At 42.5% G+C, this 27,123-nt stretch overlaps 1 protein-coding gene across 1 annotated transcript; it reads left to right on the forward strand.

Moving 5' to 3' along the window:
* Window positions 1–1,310: 1,310 nt before the first annotated feature.
* Window positions 1,311–19,120, forward strand: SH3GL2 (SH3 domain containing GRB2 like 2, endophilin A1). The gene is made up of 7 exons (XM_028107297.2): window positions 1,311–1,434; window positions 8,357–8,500; window positions 9,342–9,475; window positions 11,540–11,698; window positions 13,449–13,552; window positions 15,377–15,507; window positions 17,572–19,120. Exons 1-7 carry the CDS (start codon window positions 1,389–1,391, stop codon window positions 17,769–17,771), a joined length of 918 nt encoding a protein of 305 aa, XP_027963098.1. The 5' UTR covers window positions 1,311–1,388; the 3' UTR covers window positions 17,772–19,120.
* Window positions 19,121–27,123: the final 8,003 nt, after the last annotated feature.

A 27,123-nucleotide genomic window follows, 5' to 3' on the forward strand; every position in this document is an offset into this window, starting at 1 on the left:
GGCCCACAGTAAATAAGTAAGCACATGCTGTAGGCTTGGCTATATGCTAGAATTCAGTAGGACATGTAATCAGGAAACAGACATACAGCAAAGAGAGAAAGTATCATGAGATATGATCAATGTGTATACAGAGCACAGCAGAGACATAAATGAGGGAAGAGGTCACTTATACTTGGAGGCAATACAGGTAGAGGGTGATTGAGAAAGACTGTTAAAAAAAAAAGGTGGGGGGAGGGGTGCTTGGTATTATGTTGGGCAGGTGGATGGAGAGAGGGAAGGCCATTCCAAGAAGAGGAACAGTTCTAATAACTTGAAGAAACTGTTAGAAATTTCCTATGTCTGAAGGCCAGCGTATGCTTTCCCCAAGGTCAGTTTTCTATCTAATAAGAATCACTTGTGACATTCACTCTGTCATTTAATCCTTACATCAACCCAACCCTGTGAGGGGGGGAGGTACCATTTTACAGATGAGGAAGCTGAGGGCCAAAATTGCCCAATATGAGATAGAGCCAGAATTTGTACTCAGACAGTCTGACTCCAAACTCCTTGTCTTAATCCTGCTTTGTTAAACTGGCTCCCTTTTCTGGTGTTCTTTCCACAATTAGCAGCTAACTCCTACCTAGTTATTCTCTTTTATGTCTGATTCTGAAAACACAGTTTTGCAGAGCTGAAATATTTACATCGTTTTATTGACTTATTTTCAGGGTTCTTTCCAGGATAGATCATGATTTTTTGAGTTGAGATATGAGACCATCACACATTGTATGATTCAGGGTTCAATCAGGGAAGGAAAGTCATTGTGGGTATCATGGAATAAGAGATTTATTATAAGAGTTAGAGTTTGTACAGTTATGGGAAGATCTGGGTAAGCAAAGGCCAAAAAAGTAGAGTTTAAGGACCAGAGAAAGGTCACTGACCAGCCTAGACCCAGATGAATGAACTTAGAAAAGAATCTGAAAAGTGGGCCAGGCCAGCTGCTAATGCAGAGCTGCAAAAGCTATGGAAGGCAGCAGAAGGTTGTTGGTTCTTCAGGGTTACTACCTCTGCATTTGCAACAAAACATCTTTGGTGGGTCTGGGGTCCCTGTTGTTGAGCAGAATCAGCACTCGAGAAGAGCCAGATACAGAATAGGGAAGAGGGAGAACAAGGTGGAACCCATTTGTAGCTCTGCATCGGTTTGTTACCTCCTCTATACAGTGACAGCCTCCAGAATGTTATGACTACTGCTTCCCCTTCACCTCCCAAGTCTTGCACAGCCTCACATTCTACCAGTTCTGACTGTGAAGCATGTGGGGAAGGGATTCTGGGAGACGGAGCTCCCCATACACTCAAGCCAGCGGTAGAGCACACCAGTGCCCATACTCAGAAAAGAGAACTTGGAAGGGGGAATGAAGGAGCACTTGCCCCTGTCTCCAGTGCCTGTTGTGTGCCTATGTGAGTTATTCTTTTTGCTCTTTATCAGTGAATACAGATAACCTTATGAATGATTATTTTTCAGGAATATACTAGCCAGCAAGATTTTGAGCCTGGATTTTTACCTATGTTTGTCTGAGCTAAAACCAATGTTTATTTTAATGCACGATGCTGATAGTGAAACACAAGTTCTAATGGCTTTCTTGTTTGTTCATTTGGATTAAGAAATAAAAATTTTAAAAACCAAGAAGAGGAAGTAGTGAGTTTGTAACTACCCAGTAGTTACAACACTAGGCCAAAAAGTAAACTGCCTTTTTATAGAGCACAAAACAATGGGACTCCCCCATGCCTCCTTTTTTGGGGGGAAAGATCAGTCTTTTAGGGTCATCCTAATTTCACTTCTTGCTGTTTAAGTTGACTAGATAATTTGCTTCCAGAAATCAACTGGCTGTGGACTCATCAAACCCTTTTCTTTGATGGTTCTTTGATGGCATTTTACTTGTTAATATGTATGTTTTCTTTTCCTGGCCGGTTCTCCTTAAACCAGTTAAGGTATAAAACTTTTTGTTGAAAGATCCTTGAGGTTAGAACAGTGCCCAGATTGTCAAGATACCATGAGTATCGCTTATCCAGTTCAGCCACTAAATTAGGTCTCCTAAGGGAAAAGAGAGTGGGAAGTATTTTAAAATTAGTTTTTTTATAAGGGAATTAATACATGTACATATTATACAAAATCGAAGAATTTTATAAAAATTTTTACAAAAAGCAGCAGTGCACTTGGAGTTGCATTCTTTCCCCCAGTTCCCAGAAACAACACTTTCAAGATGCTTTTGGCTCTTTCTTTGGATTTTCTTCTAATCTTGAAACAACATGCTTATGTTGCTCCCTGCTTGGTTTTCCAGTTTTAAGTGTTTTCTGTTTGATTTCCAATTTGGAAGATGAGAATTGTTTCCTCTTTTCTTATCTTCCCATTCTCCCACATCCTTTCCCTTCCTTATTACCAGTATGTTTATGGCATAATTTTTGTTAGATTAGTATTCAGTATTTACATTTTATGCCCTTGTAAACTTGTATAGAGCTGGGACATATAGTATGATTATATTTCCTTTCTTGTACAATGTTTTTGTTTTTCTTGGAGTTAATAATGTTTTATTTTTCATTTTCCTTTTTTTTAAAGATTTTATTTATTTAAGAGACAGAGATAGAGAGCACAAGTGGGGGGAGGGGCAGAGGGAGAAGCAGACTCCCCACTGAGCAGGGAGCCCACATGGGGCTTGATCCCAGGACCCTGAGATCATGACCTTAGCCAAAGGCAGATGCTTAACTGACTGAACCACCCAGGTGCCCCTATTTCTCATTTTCTTCGCTTTTTGTGTACCATTCATTAATTCTTTCCCAAACCCTCTGCCGTGCACATGAATTTTCTCTCATTACATTGAAACATGTCAGGTGTTGTTATCTTTGAGCTATCTGGTGCTGCATTCTAGATTGGTTGCTGTCTTAGTTTGAGTTCCCTCAGAAGGAATACATGAGGTAAGGATTTGAGCACAAATGGTTGATTTGGGAAGTGAGTCCAGGAAACGTCAAGGGAAGTAGGTTAGAGGGGAAGCCAATGAAGGGTGCATTATAAAGCAAGGTATAGTGGTTGATAACTGTAACTTGACCTCATGGGGGATCATGGTGAGAGTATAGCTCCTTTGTAGTCATGGCTTCCTGTGTTACACGTCCCTGGTTATGATGTGTAGTATCAGCTACAGTTGCCCAATGTGTGATGCACAGTGACCCTCTTGAGATCTCCTTTGGTCATCATTTTTACATCTTTCCTTACATTGGATCTCTTTTTTTAGATCCTATACCTGTCCATTTTCTTGATTTATACCTTCATTTTGGTAGAATGTCCTTCCATTAGCTTGGGAAGAAAAATGATCAGAAACCTTCCTTGTGTGTTTGAAAATGTCATCATTCTACCTTCATGCTTCACTGATAATTTGAATATAGAGTTATATATTATTTTCTCTAAGAAATTTGGAGTCATTGCTCCATTGTTTTCTGAGGAAATTTTTCTTGCTCATGATATTCTCATGTTCAGTGTCCTTCTAATTCTTGATATTTGTATATAACCTATTTTTTCCTTTCTGAAAGGTTTTAGGAACTTTTGTTCCTAGTGAAATTTCATGTGAATGGTCCTCCTTGTGGACCCGTTTAGCCATTGTGGTGGGCATTCAGTGGACCTTTTCAATCTGGAAACATACATTTATCAGTTCTGAGAAATTTTCTTTAAGTTTTAAAAAATTTTCTTCCCCTTCTATGTGTTTTCTTTTTGGAACTTTCATCATTCAGCCACCAGACCCCCTGGACTAATCCTGATTTTATGCTTTCTTCTGATTTTCTATCTCTTTTTAAAATTTTGTCCTCCTTTGCGGGGGGCGGAATCTGCCTCAACTCTGTGCTTTTAATGATTTTTTAATTTTATAGTTTAATTAAATTCACATATACAGTTAAATTATATTAATTTCTAAGAGTTCCTCTGTTTCTTTTTTTTTTAAGATTTTATTTATTTATTTGAGAGAGAGAGACACAACGAGAGCAGGAACACAAGCAGGGGGAGCGGGAGAGGGAGAACAGGCTTCCCGTGGAGCAGGGAGTCCAATGCGGGGCTCGATCCCAGAACCCTGGGATCATGACCTGAGCCGAAGGCAGATGCTTAATGACTGAGCCACCCAGGTGCCCCTCTGTTTCTTTTTTTATTTCATGGGTAAAGTATCTTAGACACCTGAGAACATTAATGATAGTTATTTTTGCCTCCCTGAATTGTTTGTTTCCTATAATTGCCTTATTTGTTTTGGCCCCGTTATGTTAGAAGCCTTTTTCAAAATCTAGTAATAGTGTCTATCTTTTTCCACTTAGGTATAGGGCAGTAAAGCTGTGTGGGGGTCAGTGGAGGCTTATAAACTGTAAGGGGTTCTTCCTAGGCCGGAGTTGGTATATTGGGTGCTTACAGCTATCAGTGTCTTTAGGTCTCTTCTGGATTGGTTGTATTCCCCAGAGAAGAATCTTCTATTCCCCCATCCAGAAGGTATTAACCTGGCTGGCCAGTTCTCTAGGGGATAAGTAGGGGAAGTGGGTGGGGAAATATCACAGTTCACTATGTGGGCTGGCCCTAATGCCTTGTTTTTAATATGGAGTCCCACCCTAAGCAGGGTTGGTTATCTTCTCTTCTCTCCTAAAAACTTTTATTTTTCAATAGAAGGAAACAAGTTTTCTAATTCCCATTCTCTGTTATGCTTCAAAAAGCTCTTAGGCACATGAGCCAGAGGATATGAACATAGTCTACTTCGGGAAACCATTGCTATGATATTCTACTAGTTTTCAAGGTAATCTGTTCATTCATTTATTCTCCCTTCAGTGGACATGTATTAAACATCCACTGTGTGTACAACTTTCCGCTAACCCTGTCTGGGAGATAACACAGATCAGCATGCCGGGGTCCTGCTCTCGCGGACCAGGGGAATGTTTGCTGTTGAGAAGCTGTTTTAGCAGTAAACCCAATGGGTGGGACTTGAACTCTAGGACAGTGATGCTGCGACAGTAAAGATGGGATGCCGCCTGAGAGACTGTAAAAATTTCTGAGGAAAGTAAAGTGGTGGAAAGGAAAAAAAGATGGTTTGAAGGAGAAGAGACCATATTACAGGAATTCTAGTGTCTAAAATTTGTATTTTCTGGGCTTATTCTGTTTCTTAAAATATAGCTTTAAAAAATTCATTTAAAAACAATTAGGTTACATTTGAAGATGATGAATTCAGAGGTCTGATGATTGCTTTTAAGAACACAGAAGCTTTACTAATCTAAGATTCTTGATAAATCTTATGAGTTTGTGAATGAATTTAAAAACCAGCCTCTTCATAATATGAAGAATAATATGTGTATTAATAGATATTTTAGATGATTTGAAGAAATAGACAAACTAATAGAAACGGTTTTCTTCCTCCTCATGAAAGTGTAGAATATATCCAGGATATTCGTAAATATTTAGTAGAAGAATAAAGCTTTTTATAATTAACCAACATTTGAAAATGATGACTTTAAAAATCAGCCACAGTATATTAAACCATTTCAATGACTTCTGGTAATTACTTACCACAAGATGATTTTTAACAGAACCAAGATGTAAGCACAAATCAATATCAACTTTTATAAAAGATATAAGTCTTTAGGGTGTAAAATAGTCAAAACAGGATTGAAAAGGGTTGACTGCCATATGTGTTTTCAGTACTCTCTTTCTTTTCTCTCCATTTATCTTCTTTCCTTCTATTCATTCTGTAATTCTTACTGTCTGGTGTTTGCTTATTTCATTTTTATTTGTGCTTTTATTAGTTCTTCTCTGTGTTCCCCAAGTATCTTGTGCAAATTAGCCATCATTGCATCTTGTATCTGACACCTCACTATACTGTGAGCACAGTGAGGGCAGGAACTGTGTCTTTTCTGGATCTCTGATATGACTTATTTTAGAAGAGGCTTTGAAAATATGCTCTAATAATATCGTTCCCTTGAAAATGTGTGACCATGTGGCATTTTCAGTTTTTGAAATTTAATGTGTAATATATATACTTTCTCTGAAAAGCAGAGTAAAGAAAATGTGAATTATATATATTTTTTCAGTTACCACCAGACTTTGCATATGCTGTTAGCCCAGCTAACTGCTACTCACTATGTGATTCTAAACTTGACGCTTCCCTTCAGAATCCTTCTTTGCAGTGCTCCATCCCCACAGACTGGGGTGATGCTATCCTTCTGTAACTTGCCATAATTCCCCAGCATGGCACTGAGTATATACACTTCCCTCTAATTGCTTATTTATTTATTTATTTATTTATTTATTTATTTATTTTTACTTACTTGACAGAGAGAGACATAGCGAGAGAGGGAACACAAGTAGATGGAGAGGGAGAGGGAGAGGCAGAGGGAGATGGAGAGGCAGAGGGAGATGGAGAGGCAGAGGGAGAAGCAGGCTTCCTGCTGAGCAGGGAGCCTGATGCGGGCTTGATCCCAGGACCCTGGGATCATGACCTGAGCCACCCAGGCACCCCTCTAATTGCTTTTAAAACAGATGCCACCCTTAGTTCATTGGGAACTTCCTAAAGGCAGGCAGCATAGTTGCCTTGTTCATTATAATATGCCTGGGGCAGGGCTGGGAGGAACCCTCTCATGATAACACTCCCCATTTCCAGTTTCAACCTTGGAAGCCCAAATTTAAATAAAAGTCTATTTGTGACATATGGAAGTGTTAAATTACTACATTGTACACCTGAAACTGATATAACACGGTATGTCAACTAACTGGAATTAAAATAAAAACTTAAAAAAAAAGTAAAGAGTATTTGGAGCCCATAAATCCCACCTTACCTCAGCTCAATAGATGGCTGCCATGTCTACTTTCACCCTAGCATATTCTCTTGAGAGGTCTCTGAACTTCAGGATTCCAGGCACATATCCTCACCTTGGCCCTAACCCTAACCCAAGATCTGAGGAAAAAGAAAAAAAGATGATGATGATGATGGTGTGTGTGTGCATGCGCGTGTATGCATGCAATGGAATATTACTCAGCCATAGAAAAGAATGAAATCTTGCCATTTGCCATGATGTGGATAAAGCTAGAGAGTATTATGCAAAGCAAAATAAGTCAGTCAGAGGATGACAAATACCATATGATTTCACTCATATGTGGAATTTAAGAAACAAAACAAATGAGCAAAGGGGGGAAAAAAAGAGGGAGGCGAACCAAGAAACAGACTCTTAACTATAGAAAACAAACTGATGGTTACCAGAGGGGACGGGGTGGGGATGTGGGTGATGGGGATTAAGGAGGGCACTTGCTGTGATGAGCACCAGGAGTTATAGGGAACTGTTGAATCACTATATTGTACACCTGAGACTAATAGAACACGATGTTAAGTAACTGGAATTTAAATGAAAACTTAAAAAAAAAGGCCTATTTGAAACAAATGTTCAAGATGAACTATCAGCCACTGAATGCCAGAAGTGCTTTTGGCTGTGAATTCTATCAGGGTTTCCATGCCGATGGGATCCTGGGCACAGTCCTAGGCTGATGTACAGCCCAACTCTAAAAATGAACCAGAGGAAACCTAGTGTCCAAGCATCAGGAAAGTCTCCTTCACAGTGTGTTAACAAAACTTTTTCTTCCATGAAAACTGGAATTGCTCTCTAGGCATCCCCTTTTGTCAAAACAAACCAAAAAAGAAATTGAAGTGCTGTCTTTGTGGATAAGACTAATTCTCAGAAGCCATTATGTTCTAGGGAAGTGATGAAGCCTTTTTAATGAACATATTTCTGTTCTTCATGGGTCTGTTTACCATCAGAATCTCAGTTGAGCAGTGATTTTGAAAATAGGGGTGTAAGTAAAAGTTGGCATAAGGCTCTCACACTGCAAGAATTAACAATTTCCTACTTCTGTCCGTAGATTCCTAGAATTGAAATATAAAACTGGAATCCTAAAGCCTAGAGAATACATAATTCAGAGGTTTTCAAAATGCTTTCCCTGGGGCCTCCCAGCTCCATGGAGGTACTGCCGGGGCCACCGCAATGAAGAGAGGCTCAGAAAGCTACCCAGGAAAATGGGGAAGAGCACATGACAGTGAGTGGGATCTCTCCCCAGAAGGGTTTTGCCTTTTCTGTTAAGTTCCTCATAAGACATTGAGAGGAAGAGAAAGTTCAGTGATGAAAGAAAAAATGTCTGTTTATATCTACCAATGGGCCAGCCTGCACGTACTATACATGAAGACACTGAAGCCGGGAAGGTGAAGATGTGCTTGCCTGTTGCTGAGCTGGTTTATGGACCAGGTAGTTAGGGCCCAATTCTCCTTCCAGCCCAGTCTCCACTGTATCATATTGCCTACTGTGAAAGTGTTTGCTCTCTCTGCTCCAGCTTCCAGAGCTAAACTCAGCATGATCAACACCATGTCAAAAATCCGCGGGCAGGAGAAGGGGCCAGGCTACCCACAGGCAGAAGCACTGCTAGCGGAGGCCATGCTCAAGTTCGGAAGAGAGCTTGGAGATGACTGCAACTTTGGTAATGAGCGCTTTCCACACTTCACTTCTTTCGTTTGTCCACGGGGATTTCGTGCCAGTAAGGTGCTCTGCAGGAGATGATTTTGGTTTTATATTTTGGTTCTCAGTTTTATATGTCTTAGAGACAGAGGGCAAAAGTTTGCCTTCAGAGGTGTTTCATCATTTTTAGTGTGATTTGTCATAGTTTTGTTTCCTTTCTTTTTCTCTGATGAGATCCCAGACTTTACGGTAGCTAGTGGACATAACCAGATGCCTGGAAACTTACTGGGCAGTGTGTCCGCCATGACTGAGTGTTGAGGCAGAGGGACCAGTCAGCATGATGTAACACCCTGCCCTGTGAGCTTTCTCTTCAGTCTCTGCTCTTGCTTACGTGGTACCCAATTCTATGGCCCCAGGTGAATTCCTTCACCCCTCTCTCCTCCAACACGCAGTTACCATATAAAACACTTCTGTTTCACTCCTTCATGATGGGAGGTCTCAGCTAATGACTGTCCTTTCTGTTTGAACCCTGGCCTCTGTTCTTGGTATTTGCTTCTGCTCAATGCATTGGCGTTAAATGGGTTCCCTGCTAGGGAAATCCAGTAGTGACAAGGGAGGGCAGGGAGCTTCCCCAGTTGCTTTTTAAAGGACAAGCAAAAGTTTATGTTCTTCATAATAAGGGATACCATCCCCTTGGTAGCATTGACTCTCTTGTACTGTATGAACCCCTCCTAGGTAGAAAATACACTGTTCTCTGGAAGGCATTATATTTTGCCTGTCATCTCGGTTGTGGTGGCCCTCTTACTACACATACATTTCACCTTTGTCCTTTAACATACAAGAGACTCATTCTCCCCTTGCAGGCCCAGCGCTTGGTGAGGTGGGGGAGGCCATGCGGGAGCTCTCGGAGGTGAAAGACTCTCTGGACATGGAAGTGAAGCAGAACTTCATTGACCCCCTTCAGAACCTTCATGACAAAGATCTGAGAGAAATTCAGGTACCTGCAACTGATCCTTTGGGAAGTGAGTGGTTTGAATGTACAAATGTAGGTGCCCTTTTTCCCCCAGAAAACATTTTTTTAAGCTTATTGTGTGTGATGAGGTTTGGATTACAAAATAACCCAGCAAGATAAATTGAGAGAAACCAGAAATACAATACTTTATCCCATTATTATGACTATGCCGCTTATGAATATTACATTTGACTTTTCCACATTGAGTTTTCAGGTTATCAACCTTTTTTTTTTTTCCAGAAGAATAATATCCTTCCCTGATACCACCCAGTTTTATTAATTACGGCTTTCTGGGCTGATTTCACTGTCTGAAAGGCTAACTGTATCAGTTGTTAGCTTAGGTAAATTGTTATACTATCACTCTATAAACACGTGTTTTCATATTTTCATAGCGATTGTTAGGACTGAGGAAGAATAACCATCCTCTTTATAAAACATGTAGAGCTGTTCCAAAGAAATAAAGTTCAACTGGCTCTACCTCCAACTAGGTGTGTAATGTTTTCTCATTCATTCCTTTGACAAATATTTGTGGAACCTCTCTGAAATGTAACTTTATTGTAACATGGTCATCCACAGTGTGAAGTCCCCTAGATCTCTTTATTCTAGCTTGAGTCTCCTTCATCCTATCACTTACTCAAGATTGCAGTAGTAAATGGCAGACTCACTCTTGAACTACAGTATTAACCCTGACTCCAGTACTCTACCCTCCAGTTGACTACAAGTTCAAATGTGTTACAAGAATCTCCCTTCCAAAGGAACAAACATTTAACTTGGATCGGGGCATGGATGGGAGGCAGGGTGTACAGTGGGAGGAAAGGTCTAGGATATTTTTCTTCCTCTTTTCCTTTTCCTTTCTTCACCACTCCCAATTCTGTTTTCATCTCCCTGCCTTTATTTCCATACACACCCAGGATCAGGGAAATCTAGTGTTTTCTCCCACCCATTAAAATGGAATACTACAGCCCTTAGAATAAAAAAGATAATTTGTAGCTTTGGGAAATGACTTTCCTACTTTGTCACTAGAGGGTTGGGCAGAGGTTGGGTGGTCAGGCAGTGGGGAAGATGCGAGGAGGGATTTTGAAGAACACTGTGGGGCATTAGACCCTGTCTAGCATCCTTTCCAAGTTAGACTTTTTCCACCGAGTTTCATCATCTACCAAATGGGAGACTCAAACTTATCAGTGGTTCCCTGAAAGCTGCATCAGTCAACAAGGGTAAGTGTTAAGATATAGATTCCTAGGGGCACCTGGGTGGCTCAGTCAGTTAAATGTCTGCCTTCGGCTCAGGTCATGATCCCAGGGTCCTGGGATCGAGCCCCACATTGGGCTTCCTGCTCTGCGGGCAGCCTGCTTCTCCCTCTCACTCTGCATGACGCTCCCCCTGCTTGTGCTCTCTCTCACTCCCCCTCTCTCTCTCTGACCAATCAATCAATCAGTCAGTCTTAAAAAAAAAAAAAATAAAAGTATAGATTCCTAGACCCCGGCCCTAGATGTTTTAATGCAGGTGATCAGTAATCCATATTTCTGATAAGCAACTTAGGTGATTCTCACAGACTGGTTTCCTCAAAGATAAACCCTTTCCAGTGTTAGTGTGCTAGAACTCAAAAAGAATGCCAGTCTTTCCCACTTCTTTTCAAGGAAAGTGTTTTTCTCCTACCTTCTCATGAGACACCATTTCTCTTGAAGATGGGAATTTGTGGGTTCTGTGTAGCAGTGTTTTCCATGTGGGTGGCCATATGCACACGTTTCCAGCTTCTGTCACAGGATGGAAAGACATATTCCAGCTTGGCTTTGGCCCAGCAAGGGCAGAAAATAAAGGGCACTGGTAATTTGCAAAATTTCTTTCTTGCTCTTAATTATTTTTAAAGATGCTTCTCCATATTTAGCTTTTGGAAGCATTTGCCCCAGTGATGCTGGCTTTTGGTGATGTGATATTTTAGAACTTAGCCTGTCTTATTTTGGAAGCTCATAGGCATAATGGAGAAGTGAGCTGTAAATAGGCCTTTCCATGAACCCTGTCAAAGCATATTCCTGCCCTTGACTTTTTCAGCATCATCTAAAGAAGTTGGAGGGTCGACGCCTGGACTTTGATTATAAGAAGAAACGACAAGGCAAGATTCCAGATGAAGAGCTCCGTCAGGCTCTGGAGAAATTCGATGAATCTAAAGAAATTGCTGAGTCAAGCATGTTCAATCTCTTGGAGATGGATGTGAGTCCCTCTCCTCCGATTTCTAATTTAATCTTGCCATTGAGGCTCAAGATTATGTTAGAGGGTTACATAATTCAAAACGTTCATATCTAATTATAGTATGTGGTGAGAACTTTGGTCGATAAGTTATTTCTTTAAAATAATTTGAAATAAAGTGGATCCAGAAATGGTAAGGGTTTTTTTTTCTGTATTTCCATAGTTTAATTTAGTGAGATATTTGTCTACTAATGATCTTAAAGAATTACCAATTGTGAGAAAATGAAGAATGTTTCTGATGATCCATGTAAAAGTCCAGTAGCTTGAAATACTTTGTCAAAATATAGGGCAGATTGACTTCAGATTATAAAAGAATATCACCTAAAATGCATTTAGAATTGAGGGTTCAGTATAGGTTAAGATGTTCTATATTTTGAAGTAAACGTGATATTTTCTTTCAAAAACTAATTTCAGTTGAGATTGATGATTGTAGCATAGGTGCTGTATTTGGGGGCAGTGTAGTTTAAAAGCTGCTTTTACATTTCCAGTGCACCAAATTGTTATTATTATTTATTTTTTATTTTAGAGAGGAGGAGAGAGAGACAGGAGGGGGGAGAGGGAGAGGAAGAAAGAAAGAATCTTAAGCAGACTCCATGCCCAGTGTAGAGCCCAACATGAGGCTCGGTCTCACGATCCTGAGATCATGACATGAGCCGAAATCAAAAGCCAGATGCTTAACCGACTGAGCCACCCACATACCACGCCAAGTGTGCTAAATTATTATTTATGGCTTTAGAAGTTATATTCTGTTGAGTTCCTTCAGCCCTGTAGTCATGAGGACTTCTGACCACTCATGTAATAAAGCCAGCTAGCCGGTGTTCAAGTTCCTGCTCACTCCCACCTCTGACTCTATCAGTTGCTGACCACCTTCTTCCAAGGTGTTTACAGAGCCTTTATGTGCTTGTCACTTAACTGCTTTGCCCTGACTGGTGACATGGGAGGCATGTTGAACATATCTGGACCTTCCCACCACCCAACGGTGTACGTTGGTGTTTATGTAGAACAACTGGTGTCCCACCTACCTACTGAAGAGGAATGCTGTAGGCATGGGGCTGACCTGAATTACAGTGCTCCTTCCCTGCACCCAGGGCCCCATTCCACCCCAAAAAATCATGGGACAGCATTGACTTCGCTGACTTGGAGGACAATATTCAGCGAGATCACAACCTGAGACATAAAATGAAGAGTAACTAAGGATGCCTAGAATACTGGAGCTGAAATGAACCCAAGATGTCACTTGACCCAACCCCTTTATGTTACAGAAGAGGCAGAGAGGACAAAAAATTTTCCATCCTACCAAACTGCCTCCATGCTGCCTCATGTGAAAAATCAATATTCACATTTTTATTAACACTAATATGTTAACAGCATGGAAAGCATAGGGAGCAAAGACTCCTTTGGTCGATGTCTCTTTTTCCTATGAGAAATCAATAAAATTAGCCAAATCCTACCTGGAAGTTGGTAGCTAAGAATGAGACTGTTCAGTGAGAAGTGTGTGATCTTTAGAAAGATTCCTGATAATGTGGCTTCTCCTCATGGTACTGACATTTGCAAGCATGCAGATGCTTCTTATCCTTAACTGATGTGGAGCCTACAGAATCTCTGAGCAGTGGGCTGTGGGTCAGGAGCAGCTCTGTCATATGTGTGGGGCAGTAGGAGATGCTTAAGGATGGTGACCTGGTAAATGAGGCGTGATCCCCCCATTGGCCTGCAGATTGAACAGGTGAGCCAACTGTCTGCACTCGTCCAAGCCCAGCTGGAGTACCACAAGCAGGCCGTCCAGATCCTGCAGCAAGTCACCGTCAGACTGGAAGAAAGGTATTTCACAGTTCCTGAATGTTATATTCCCATTTTCTTCCTCTGAAATGATGGGTAAAGAAATGGAAATAATAGAATACGTTTGAAGAAAAACTTCTGCCAAAATTCCTGCTGATCCTACCTAGGCACCTTGTGGATCGTTCGTTTTGGTTTTCTTGTGTCTTTGTGCTTTGTTTTACTGTGTCCCATTGAATCTAATCTTGTGTGGATGAGAGGTCAGGGTGTGGGTTGTATGTTGGCTGCCACAGATGGGAAACCAGGGTGCTACCAAGGATAACGGGCGTGATTTGCTGAACAGACATTCTGGGTGGGTACTAAAGGCATATTGTCATCAGTCTACTGACAGCCCTGTAAACTAAGTATGATTAGCCTCACCCACAGGTGGAAAGCCCAGGCAGGTGAAGTAACTTGCCCTGGGTCACACAGTGGTGCAACAGGGGTTTGCCCGGCAAGCAGAACCTATTTGAAAGCCTGTATCTTGCCACAGCGTTTCTCTGAGTGGTGAGCAAGTCTTCCGCTATCAGAGAGACTGCTTTTGTATGTCTGTTCCTCCTCCTCAGGTGCACCCCACGGCCGGGCCGAGGTCGTTTTCTTTGTGACTAGGTCTCCGTGGAGTTGCAGGGCACAGCTTCACAGCTGTAGGCAGAGGCCCCGCTCTGTCCTGTGTGTCACTTTGTCCATCTTTCCTCAGTGCACCCTTATGGGAATGTGTGTCACACTCTGAAGCATCTAGAAAGATTTAAAACCCTGTATTTCAACATACTAAAGAAATATTATATGTCTTTGTGACATCCATTGAGCACAAAGGGCCATTTTCCTTTTTTCCTCTGACATATGTTCAAAGTCAGTATGGTTCTGTAATCACCATAACTTGAACCCTCCCCATCTTTGCGAATCTTCTGTACCCTTTGCTTCATGAACACCTGAGACTGGAAAATACTTAGGGGTGTGGGGAAGACATTAATTGGCCATACCTTTCCACTTTCCTCCTGTCTTCCCTCATTTCTTTCCTACTTCTGGTATATCAGACCACTCACTGTTCTCAGGGCACACGGTATTTCCTCCTTCCAGACCTTCTCCAGCTCTTAAACTCTTCTGGAAAGGACTGTTCATCTGGAAATGACTCTCAGCTGTCTTTTTTTTTTTAAGATTTTGTTTATTTATTTGAGACAGAATGAGAGATAGAGAGCACGAGACGGAAGAGGGTCAGAGGGAGAAGCAGACTCCCTGCTGAGCAGGGAGCCCGATGCGGGACTCGATCCTGGGACTCCAGGATCATGACCTGAGCCGAAGGCAGTCGCTTAACCAACTGAGCCACCCAGGCGCCCTCTCAGCTGTCTTTTCTCCCCTTCCATAAGCCTTCCCGTGGACAGGTAGACCCCTCCCTGCTCCCACCCCCGGGTTCCTGTAGCATTCTCCATCTCTCCAGAACAACACTCACCACGGTTTCTGGTCCTCAAGTGTTTACATTCTGTCTCCCTTACTGACCATAAGCTGCTTGAGGGCAAGAACTGTGTCGTACTCATCTTTGTGTTCCCTGCACCTACCAGAGTGCACATTTGCAAAGTGAGTTCTGAATAAATGCGAAAGTGAGGGATTGAGAGACAGGTTGAAGATGGTGAGGGCTGGACCACAGAGGGACATCACGGAAAGCAAGAGACATACACAGAGAAGGCTAGTTTTGTTTTTTGTTTTTGTTTTTGTTTTTGTTTGAGATTTTCCCTGCTGTACATTAGTAGCCTTCCTGGATGTTACTGCTTTTCTTTTTGCTTCTTAATTGGCTCCATACTCTTATTCCCCCCCTCCCTTTTCTTTTTAATGCAGAATAAGACAAGCTTCATCTCAGCCTAGAAGGGAATATCAGCCTAAACCACGAATGAGCCTGGAGTTTACAACTGGAGATAGTACTCAGCCCAACGGAGGCCTCTCCCACACGGGTACACCCAAACCTGCAGGTAAGGAGCTGAGACCTGCAGACCCCATGACAGGTCTTGGGCACACGCTGTTGACACTTTCCCAGAAATTCTAGGCACAGCCCAGTTTGGCTGCACAAGAACTCTACAGTGATACATTTCTTACAGGATGGTTTCATCAGGTAGAAACTCTTCTAAAGCACTTCTTCCTTCTTCTCTCATTGATCATTTCTTTCCTTTCCCCCCTTCTCTCCTCTAGAAAACTTTCTTTGTACATCCCTTTTTCTCTCACTCTCCATCATCAGCACACATAAACCTCCCAAGTAGCACATTTGACTTTGACCTTTGTTTGTGGTGTTAAGTCACCCTAATGTGTCATTTTGGTGCCAGGAGCGTCCTCTTTCTGTTCTGTTTTCCCTTCTGTGTTCCAGTATGCATGAGGGTGAAGGCCCTGGCAGGGCGCGCCCACAGACACTCACATAACCCACAGACAGCAGCTCCAGCAGCATGTCCAGCTGGAGTCCTTAAGTCACCGGAGCATATGGGTGAACGCCTTTCTAGATGAATGTATTTCAAATCTCAGCATCGGCTAGCTTCCCCTCCTTCCTCTGCCTTCAGCCAACTCATTGTACCCTGGTAACTGAGGTTAGTATAGTAAAAGCTGAAATTTATTTTCTATCAGGAATATTGATGTATACCTAATAATAGGTTCTTTTAGTTGGCACCATTGCTCTCCACCCCCGATACACAGATTAGGTAAAAGCCTGTGCTTGAAACATTTTCAACCATAACAATTTGCTTGGGTGAAGAAGTGGAAACTATCTTACACGGGACACGGACTTCCAAGAAATGCAGTGTCTCCTCTTTTCCCTGGAGCTCAGGGCTTGACATTCTGTAGTAGGAAATGTTTTATGAGGTGCTCTCTGGAGACCATGAAGGAAAAAAGTGAAGTCTGTGGTGACAGTTGGTGCTCTCTGCCCTTTGTGTTCGTCTCACTGCTCGGAGCCCCCAGGGTGGGGTATACAGGACAGTGGCTCTTAGAAGTTAGCTGGCTGCAAGGACAAGTCATGTAAGTTGTGATGAGTTTGCTTCTCCCTATTCAGAAACCAACCACGTATTTCACTCTTCTTTTGGAGACTTGTTCATTTTTTGCTTTCTTAAAGTAAAAAAGGAGTTGACACTGTTTCCCTTTAAAGTCATCTAGGTGACACGGGAGCTGTATGCACGTGTTTTGAGTTTACGTGCCCATGTGAAGGCATGCTATATTAAATATGGATGGTCATTTAAAATAGATCACTTTTAAGATACGATTCTATTCTTCATTATTTTACTCAAGGCATAGTATGTTATTTTTTGTATGCCAAAACTCCCATGTACTCATCCTTACATATATGCAACAATTTACCAAGAGTAAGTTATATAATTTTTACATAATCTCACTAAATAACCACGAAAGTAGTGTGGAGTAAGTTCTGTTAGTTCTAATGCTAGACAAGGAAACTGAAAGGGAAGTGCCTTGTACAAGGTCACTCAGAGTATGAACTTGAACCCAGTGTGTTATGTTGTTTTGTTTTCATCACATTACAGCAGTTTTTCAGAGGCTGGAGTTTTTACCTTTAAAAAATTAGAACTGCACTGTTATTCTGACGTTGCCAAGCATTGTCCATGTAATGGACTTGATGCTTTCACATGTACAGAGATTTTAAAATGCTAGCATGGAAAGGATTCTGGCCATGTTCTATTAACCTAAAACTCATTAAAACTCCTTAAGTCACTGGGTCTCCCATCTCTGGACATTGTCAGGAGGGCCAAACCTTGGTGGACAGTGTTGCATGTGTCGCAAGCATAGATGAGGCCATTTTTCATACTGGAAATGGAAGCAGCATCCAGCAACTTCCAGGAATCTGAGAAAACTTCTGAAGATTGGTGAAGGGCAGATGCCATGCAGCGGACTGGGGACTAGCCACAAGAGGAAGCTTCAGCAGGAAAAAGGAGTGAGGGAAGAAGCAAGGGGGACGGCAGGCCAGGCAGGTTAAGCAGGTGGTAGATACGTGAGTTAAATACCCCTTGTCTTCCTGTGTTCTTCTCTCCTGCTTTCACTTCTAGGTGCCCCAATGGATCAGCCTTGCTGCCGAGCTCTGTACGACTTTGAACCTGAAAATGAAGGGGAGTTGGGTTTTAAAGAGGGTGATATCATCACACTCACTAACCAAATTGATGAGAACTGGTATGAGGGGATGCTTCATGGCCAGTCAGGCTTCTTCCCCATCAACTATGTGGAGATTCTGGTTGCCCTGCCCCATTAGAATATTAGGCTGGCAGGCTTACCTCCTCTTGACCCAGATAGTTAAGTTTAACCACTGCTTTGGTAATGCTGCTTACAACACATCCCAAATGCAGGCCGCAGTGGTCCAAGTCATCAAGCCCCACCGAGTATCTTTGGTTGACTTGTGTGATCCCACAAGAGTCATGGTGATGGGTGGTATCTTCTTAGGCTGGTGGGCATGGCATGTGCTTTTTAAACACCATCTGAGACCAGTTGGTAGTCACTGAACTGCTGTTTACACGGTCCTCAGGAGGCTGTGGCTTCTTAGAATATGACCATGAGCCACATTACGGTAAAACCATCCTACTGAAGATATTATCTATCACCTAGGGGCCATCTCAAGGTCTCAGGTTCTCCATTTCAATAGGAGAAAGGTCTTGCTTTCCCATTGCCCCCTCCCAAATATGTGAGCCACAGAATTGTAGAAGAAAGCCTCCCTCACCAGCAACTTGTCTTCTGGCCTGAATGCGTCAGTCCCTTGATGCTATCAGTAGGACAGTGTCGAATGTGAGTTAAAAACCTTTTCTGAAAACAGTCACTTTTGTTCCTCCCAATTATGCCTATTTCTGAGGGACAGCCAGTTTTCTTCCCTCCCTGCTCATAAAGCCAGAGGGGGACTCCCACTGTATTTCTGAGTAAGGCAGTTAGCAGTCACACATGGTAGGAGAGGCTGAAGAGAAGAGATGGTCCGTTATGAGGAAACGGGAAAACATCTGGTTTCCAAGCTTAAATTTCTTAATGCAGAGAAACCACTTATGTATTTAGGCCATTTCCAAAGGTACAGGGAAGAGGGAACACATATGTTCACTTCAGTTTTATTTATGAATTACGTGCGTCATGAGTCCATTTGGCACAGACACACAAGGAGAAAAACACAAGAAACCATTATTCCACGAGTTCCTAGACCAAGAAACAGTAACTGTCTTTCCTTTCCGCTTCCACCTTGTGTTCTTTGAATGTCATTTGTGCAGATTCTGCCCTCAATGAGGACCAAATAAAGACGATTTTTGTGCTTAGCAGTTTAAGATGTATGGCCGCACCTGCAGAAGTTTTCCCACCTCAGTCATGACTTTTATTTCCGTCCCTTCTGTTCCATCTTCATGTTGTGTGCACAGTGCCGTGTGTAAGCCTGTGAGTGGTTTTTGGTTTTGGGTGTTTTTGGTATCAGTTATGAAGTCCTGTTAGGTGTTCAGAGTTCTATTTATCTAGCTATACAGATCCCTTCAGAGGTTGAACGTGCTGCTTCGGATGTGCCACCTGCGGTCGTGGGTTATGTGGAGTGAAAGGCAAATCTTACTGCTTAATGTATAAACCTCTTACCACAGGAAGCATCGCCGTTTCCAATAAATATTGCTGAAGACACAGCCAAAGTCTCTGGTCCTTTATTTTGTGTCAGTTTTGCCGGGGGGAGGTCTCATTTCAGTCTCCGTTGCCTTCTGACGCGGCCAAACCAGACCTGGTTCTGACCTCAGATGTCCCTCTGGCAGCAAAGGAAGTTTTGTTAGCAAGAAGTCAACCAGCCTGGACATTGGTAACTTCCTGATAATCCTCGGAAGAAGGTGATTTGGGAGAGAGGATAAGAAAGGGGGGAGAGGAAGTCTTCTAGGAGTTACATGAGATACCGCCAGTGATGATAGCAAAAGGATAGAATGTTCAGAGACACAAATAAAATATGTCATTTCAACCAGTCTTTTGTTGTCTTTCATGCTTAAAGAGAAAGAAATAGGGAAATATAGATTGGCCAAAGCCAGCATTCTTGTGTGTGTATGCGTGTGTGTGTGCGCGCACGCGCCCGCATGCATGTGTGGAGGTGGGGGAGGGGAGCTGTGCCTACAGAATTTGTATTTTCTGAGCTTCTGAGAAAATAAACATGTTTTTTATATATTGGTGCACTTTGTATTCTTCCATGCTGAGGCTAATAGTCCAAAAATTCTGATCTAACATGAACAGTTTTCATCTAATATGTGAAGTTCTATATGTGAGCTACTCTAACATGAAAATAATATTTTTGCTAGCTACCTGAGTTAGGGTAATACAGATCAATTCTTAAAACCAATTTTTAAAAAGAAATTACCAGTGATATTGTGAATGGAGAAAATATAGAAAAATCACAGGTAAACTATTAGAATCAATAGTTAATAGAGTTACTGAATATAAGATCAATATTCAAAAGTTACTTTATTTCTATATACCAGTAACAATCAATTAGAAAAAAAGTAATTAGAAAAATCACTTAAAAAATTCAAACTCATAGGTATAAGTCTAATAAGAATTATATAAGATCTCTACACAGAAAATTATGAAACATGGGCGCCTGGGTGGCTCAGTTGGTTGGGCGACTGCCTTCGGCTCGGGTCATGATCCTGGAGTCCCTGGATCGAGTCCCGCATCGGGCTCCCTGCTCGGCAGGGAGTCTGCTTCTCCCTCTGACCCTCCCCCATCTCATGTGCCCTCTCTGTCTCAAATAAATAAATAAAATCTTTAAAAAAAATTATGAAACATGTTTGAGAAAAAAAGACCTTAATAAGTAAAGAGATGCTCTATGTTTGTGGATTGGAAAACAGCGTTGTAAAGATGTTATTTCTCCCTAAATGGACCTGTAGATTTAGTGCAATTTCAACCAAAATCTCAGGAAGCTTTTCTTGGATGTGTGAAAACTGGCAAACATAAAACGTACAGGGAAATGCAAAGGGATATGTCTTCTTAAAGAACAACAATATAGGGAAGACTTACTCTTTTTAGAAGTAAAATAAAGTTATAGTAATTGAGATAGTATGATATTGATGCTATGATAGGAAAAAAAGACCACCTGTCCAGAACAGCGAGCCCAGAAAAGGATACACATACATTTAACCGTATTTGAACCACTCCAGTTTGTAATATTACACATCCAGATAGGACTGTACTTGTGGAAAAGTAGTTCTATAAATTTAAAGGGAAACCAATCGCAAGACCCTGCACCAAATAGAGTAATCTCATTATGAGTCAACATCAAATGAAGCAAAAGTATCATGACCACATTTTTCCAGGAAGAACGTAATATTTATTTGAGGGAGTCGTGGAGAACATTAATAATACACTCACCAGGTTCAGTACCACCTGAATTCTGTATTTTTATTGAAGAATAGTAAATGCCTTTTTACAAAAGTTTAAATACTGAAATGAGCAGGCAGTTTTGTGGACCACCACTGAGGAAGTTGAACTCACCCCAAACACTGGTTTTAAGACTAATCACAGAATAAATTGTCTGAAGTAGAAACAGAAGCAGAACTAAACTAAAGTGAACTGAAATGGAAAACAAGTTCAGTGAGGCAGTTGTCCCATTTTATTTTTCCTAAAGGTCTGACAGGTCTTAAAGAGAAAAATTTCTCTTTGCTATAAATAAGAAGACAGCAAGAATGACATGACCAAGAATTGAAATTTCCTTGGGACCGTATAGTATATAACATAACTCCTGGAAATGTGCTGAGTCCTATTCTGTGTAGGCTTAGCAGGGATTTAGGCAACCAGGATTATCTTGAGACTGTTTTCAGGACAGCCTCTAGTGGTCTCACTGAAACTATGGGGGCACTTTTAAGGCTCCTATTTTAAGACTCTCTTATTAACCAAATTAAGAACCATGCAGACTGCCTTTCATCCCATGGGGATGGTGATGATGACATAAGAAGGATTTAATGGTGAACTAAGTGGCAGCCTGAAGCCTGCCTCCACTCGGAACTCTGGGTGATGGTGGCTGAAGACTCAGGGCAACATGGAGAGGTGGCCACACCGTCAATTCCTAGGCCCAGCAATTGGGAACCAGTTCTGAGCCCCCGTGTTAAAGGAGCTGTCAAGGAAAAGAACAAAGCTATTTTTTAAAAATAAAATGAATAAATAAATGCTAAGAACCTACAGGTCAGGCCGTTGAATGTCACTCAGCTATCAGGTATGCCGAAGTCATGGTGGCCTTCTACTTGAGACAGGAAGAGCTGTGATTCTTGACAGGACTGGAGCAGGTTGTCAGCTTTGGAGGCAGAAGAGTGGAGAGCAACATCGATGGCAATACCATTTTCTTGAAAAGGAACCCTGGACGTTTTTGTACCACCTATGTGATGAGATGCTGATATTCACCCAAGGCTACGATTGTGGTAACTTCCTTTGGACAAGAAATGAAGGTGTCTACAGCAGGGGGTGGAGAATATAATTTTAAGTATCCAGAAAATTCAAAGATATTTGGAGCCTTCTCTGTAATCTGGCTTATTTTTTCCTCATGGCAAATGTGGTCTCAGAAACAAGGGTTTCACACGACTGTGTGTTGTCTGAAAAAAATGTTTGTGGCATTCACTAAATCAGGAATTTTTCTTTCTTTATATCCCAGGCAGGCAAACTGTAGAGTTATTCACCTGGCAGAATCTATCCTGATAATAGGCTTTTGATGGCCTTTAAGCAGTGTTTGTATTTATAAATAAATAAAAGCGTTTGTATTTATAACAGTGTTTGAATTTCCTATCATTCTTTTCACACCAGGAAATCAGGCACATTCAACACTTTCATAAGATGATACTTGTAATTCAATGGGGAGGAAATGGAAAAGATCATTATTTATTACTCCCTATCAAGCACTTTGTTAAGCTCAATATATATGATTTTGATTGAAGGCTAAGGTTTTAAACCTTAAACTCTTAGCTCTTTGGGGTTGATATACTAGAAGAAAGTCCTGTAAACAGGTTGATTGTTTACCCAAAGTAGTGTCTGATGGTTACTAGATTTAGAGCATATAAAAGAAAAATGAGAACTTGCCAACGTTATGAAATATCTTAGCAAGAGAGCGGGATGGTGAGCTGCTTGATGGTGAAATTAAGAGACTATAGGGTCATATAAAAGGCTTATTTTATAGAATTTGAGATGTAGGAGATAAAGCAGAAGGTAGAGAGACGCAACATTTTAAAAGCAACATTTTTCACACTTTATTTCCCTGCTAGTGTTTCGGCTTTCTTAAAATCTTTCCATGTGTGCTTGGTAAAAGAAACCTCACATTCCTTTGTTTTTCTAAACCAAGTTAGGTATGGGTGCTGTCCTGGCTCCCGTCACAAGGGGCAGGCACTGCTTTCTCCGTTCTGCCTGTGGAGAAGGGCCCCTGGTTCTGGGCCTCAGGTGGTGCTGCCGCCAAATTTTCTGGAGCAAATGCTGGTGCTCTGCTATAAAGCACTGCTGGAGCCCTCTGTGCCTGAGCCCCGTGCCAGGTCTTCACTGAGGCCCTCGAGCTGCAGCACCAGCACTCTGTGTCCCTGGGCACAGAGCCATTTCCATCAGCATTACCCCTTGTTCATGGAAGTCACTTGACAGCAGGAGAACAGGACACATTATCTACTGCTCTCTCCCACCTGTCCCAGATAACAGCGATTGACTAGAGATTCAGAAAAGCCTTGAGTTTAGCAGAAGCTCCACCAGTGATTCTTCCATATATCTTATCAAACCTCTGCCTCTACCAGGACTCATGGAGGTAAACAAATCCAAAAGGTACCCAGAGTCTCCTAAACTTACAAATGAGAGGAGTCACCTGGGGGTACTTATACAAGTGGCACTGCGGTCTCATTCTGGCTATTCGGAATCTGACTGCCCGTAGAGGGGCCTAGGAAGCTGTATCTCCCACCACAAAGGTTTAGGAACCAGTCTACTATGGTGCTTCTAAAACCCACATGCATCAGAATCATGCGGAGCTTGTCAAAACAGATGCCCGGGCCCCGCCCTCAGTGGTCTGGGATGGAGCCCGGGAATTGCTCCTGGTTCCTGGACCACACTTGAAATGGTGCTGCTCCACGAGATAAACTTAGGGAGAGCTAGCTGCTTCCTGATATTTAGGCTCTGCCTTTGGTGTTGAGAATCATGACAAAACATAGATGCATTCATCAGTTATCTTCCCCAACGAAAATGTTCTTTGTGCTCATATACCGAACAGCACTTTCTGTGGAGAGTGATGGCTGGGAAATCCAGGCACTTTGCTGCAGACCTCAGAGGTCCCACTTCAGACGTGTGAAGGTGGCCACTTAAATGTGCCCTGGAGAGTCTGTGTCAGCATTTTTAGCAAGCTTCCCAAGTGGTTCTCACATTCAGGCAAGTTTGGGGAGTTCTAGTCCCTATAAAAATGTTTTAAATATGGGGGCACCTGGCTGCATGACTCTTGATCTCTGGGTCGTAAGTTCAAGCCCCACGTTGGGCGTAGCATTTACTTAAAAAACCATGAGAGGGGCGCCTGGGTGGCTCAATCAGTTAAGCGTCTGCCTTCGGCTCTGGTCATGATCCGGGAGTTCTGGGATCGAACCCTGCATCAGGCTCCCTGCTCAGTGGGGAGTCTGCTTCTCCCTCTCCCACTCCCCCTGCTCGTGTTCCTTCTCTCACTGTCTCTCTCTGTCAAATAAATTTTAAAAAAAATCTGTACAAAAAATGTTTTAAATATGAAGCCAGCTGTGTCTTGACTTTTCTGTTTTTTCTTCGATTTTTTTTTGAAACATTCACATTTATCAGTTGTTTAGGTACATTTGATGCATGCATTTCCACCGTCACTCAGTGGTGTTACAAATCCCCAGCCTCCCAGTGTTTCCCCACATAAGCTGATGGTAGAAGAGACACACTGGTCCTGAGTCCGCACTGACTTAGAAGGCCCACCTTCTTCCTGGTCCTTCCTTCATGCTTTACTGCTCACGTCATGTCTTGTGAGGGAGTCAGAGAGAGGTATGTCTATGGCGAGACTCAATGGCCTCAGATGGAGTTAATGTCACATCTCACGCTTTTGTTCTGTCGATCGCTGAGTCGCAGGTGTCAGTCCCCATCAGAACGGCCAAATGTGCATGCTGAAATGCAGAGGCTTGCGTCCTGACCACAGAGATTCTGGTCCACTTGTGTAGAGTGGAGCCCCGTGTCTGCAGGCTTACCTGGCATCCTACCCCACACCATCGTTCTTCTGTAGCCGGTCTTTGGGCCACACTCTGAGAAACGCCGGGGCAGACTTGGAATCCTTAGATGTGTGAGTGCCTTGGAAGAGGTTCGCTTAGTAGACATGGGTTGGCGGCTAAGAAGGGGAGAGGGGGAATGAGCTTCCTCTTGCCCCATAGCGCCAGCACTTTCCATGGAAAGAGTCCGTTGAAAGAATTGCAGAACGCACAGGTTAATTCCTGACATTTAGCAGTAACGCCCTTTTCTCTTGCCTGGGTTTTTCTATTTAGGAACATCAAAGGATCTGAATTCATTATGTAGGAAATAGAGATGGGAGGAGGAACACAGCTCAGGAGCCTAAGGAAAGCTGCACTGATGGACTTAACTTACCCAATCACCAAGATTTTGATGCCATCTGATGATCCTATGCTTTTCGTTCTTTTTTCCCTATTGTTTCTTCCCCCAAAGTAGTTTCATGGGACCTAGATTGCCCTCTGCTGGCCAAAAAGAAAAAAACGTGTGTGTGTGTGTGTGTGTGTGTATTTTTTTTAAATTTTATTTATTTATTTGACAGAGGGAGACACAGAGAGAGAAGGAACACAAGCAGGGAGAGTGGGAGAGGGAGAAGCGGGTTTCCCGCGGAGCAGGGAGCCCGATGCGGGGCTCGATCCCAGGACCCTGGGATCATGACCTGAGCTGAAGGCAGACGCTTAATAACTGAGCCACCCAGGCACCCCAAACCTATGTATATTTTAACCAGTTAAAAATCTGACAGATTTCCCTGATTTTTTTTGATAATCATGCATAAACAGAGCTTAAGTTCTCCTCTTTCCAGTGGCATGATGCTTAAGCAACAGATCTTTTAATGTGTGAGTTATTTTGGGCACATCTGGTATCACACTGATACCCAGTGAAATAATGTGTGATCTTCATGAAGAGAACGGAGATCCTGCTCTTCTAACAAAAAGCGTGGTTGAGGATCACACGTCGTAGTTACCCAGCTACAACATGACCGACTGGCCATTTACGATGGCCACATGCTTATCCTGTAGGGACAACACTGTAGTCTCATGGCACTTTTCCGAGGCTAAGCTGGAAAGAAGTAGGTCACGACATTTTGCCTGGACAGTAGCCTTCAAGAAATGCCATCTTCAGAGACAGTAATTAAAGCTACAAAGTATAAACAATATCCTTGGATTTCTAAAGTCACTTTCCTGAGGTGATGATCTACCTACCATAAAATTTACCCATTTACCTACCATAAAATCGACTTAGCCTAAAATTTACAGTGTAATGATTTTTAGTAAACTTAAAAAAGTTTGCACTCTCACAGAAATCCAACTTTAGAACATTTTTCCCACCCCAAAAGATGCGTGCCCATTTGCAGTCTATCTCTGCATCTACCCCCACCTCCAGGCAACCTCTACTGATGAGTAGTGTACTTTTAAAGTATAAAAATTGAGACATTTTAGTTAAGTGTAAAAGCTAATGGTCTGATAAATGGTGCTGGCATAATTGGACACCATCTGGAAAAATATCCCATTTAACATGCTCACCTCCGTGAATCTTCTCATGTCCTCCTTAATATTATGCCAAGCAGCTTCGGCATCCCCGTCTGGTTTACTGTAGGCTGTCATCATACGCAAGCTGCAAGGAGCTATCCCAGTGACATAGTAGGGTGGCTGCAGGTGTTGATGCTTAGTCACAGGAGGGGCCTCCTACGCCAACAAATGCTCTCCTTGTCCAGCCTTATATTTTGCACACCCGTTTCAGCACTCCTGAGATCACTCCCACACGTCTTCTCCTAATTCCCGCCAGGGCATGCTAGCCTCCTCTTCTTTCAGTGCGTAGACTGTCCCCGAGCAGGCGCCGCATTCCTCTGCGGTCAGTGTGCTGAGCTAGGACACTGCTCATCAGCCTAGGGGCCATGAGAAGCAGCAGGGCGGTGCTCCCCAAGCAGTCATCGCCTCGGGTGACACAGTCTTTGCAGGGTCTCCGAGCAGGCGAAGTGGTGGGAGGATTGGCTGCTTTCAGATGGGATGATTTCGGGGGACCTGGAAGTTCAGGGTTCTGAGCCTTGTCCCCTGAGATGGCTCCACCCCAGTCCTCTGGGTCCCACTCTTCCGGACTTTGACATAATGGAACTATCGAGGATGCTGATTTAATTTTCTTTGCAACTTTGCCTCCTTGATGGATTTTGAGCTTGATTTCCAGCACAGTATGCCCTACAGCTGCAGGAGATAGGGATCTCCTAAATGCTGCCCCAGAGGCACTCTGGTTCTCAAGGTTTATGGTCGGCTGACCTGGAGCTATCTTTTTTTTTTTTTTTTCAGGATATTCTAAACAGTTACCAAAGCCAGTGAAGGTCACAATCCTCCTAATTACCATTTCCCTATACTGCTCGAGTGCCACTCTTCACC

This window comes from Eumetopias jubatus, unplaced genomic scaffold, assembly GCF_037043125.1.
Source record: "Eumetopias jubatus isolate StellerSeaLion01/CBP00866 unplaced genomic scaffold, mEumJub1_p1.0 scaffold_15, whole genome shotgun sequence".
Taxonomy (NCBI): Eukaryota; Metazoa; Chordata; class Mammalia; order Carnivora; family Otariidae; genus Eumetopias; species Eumetopias jubatus.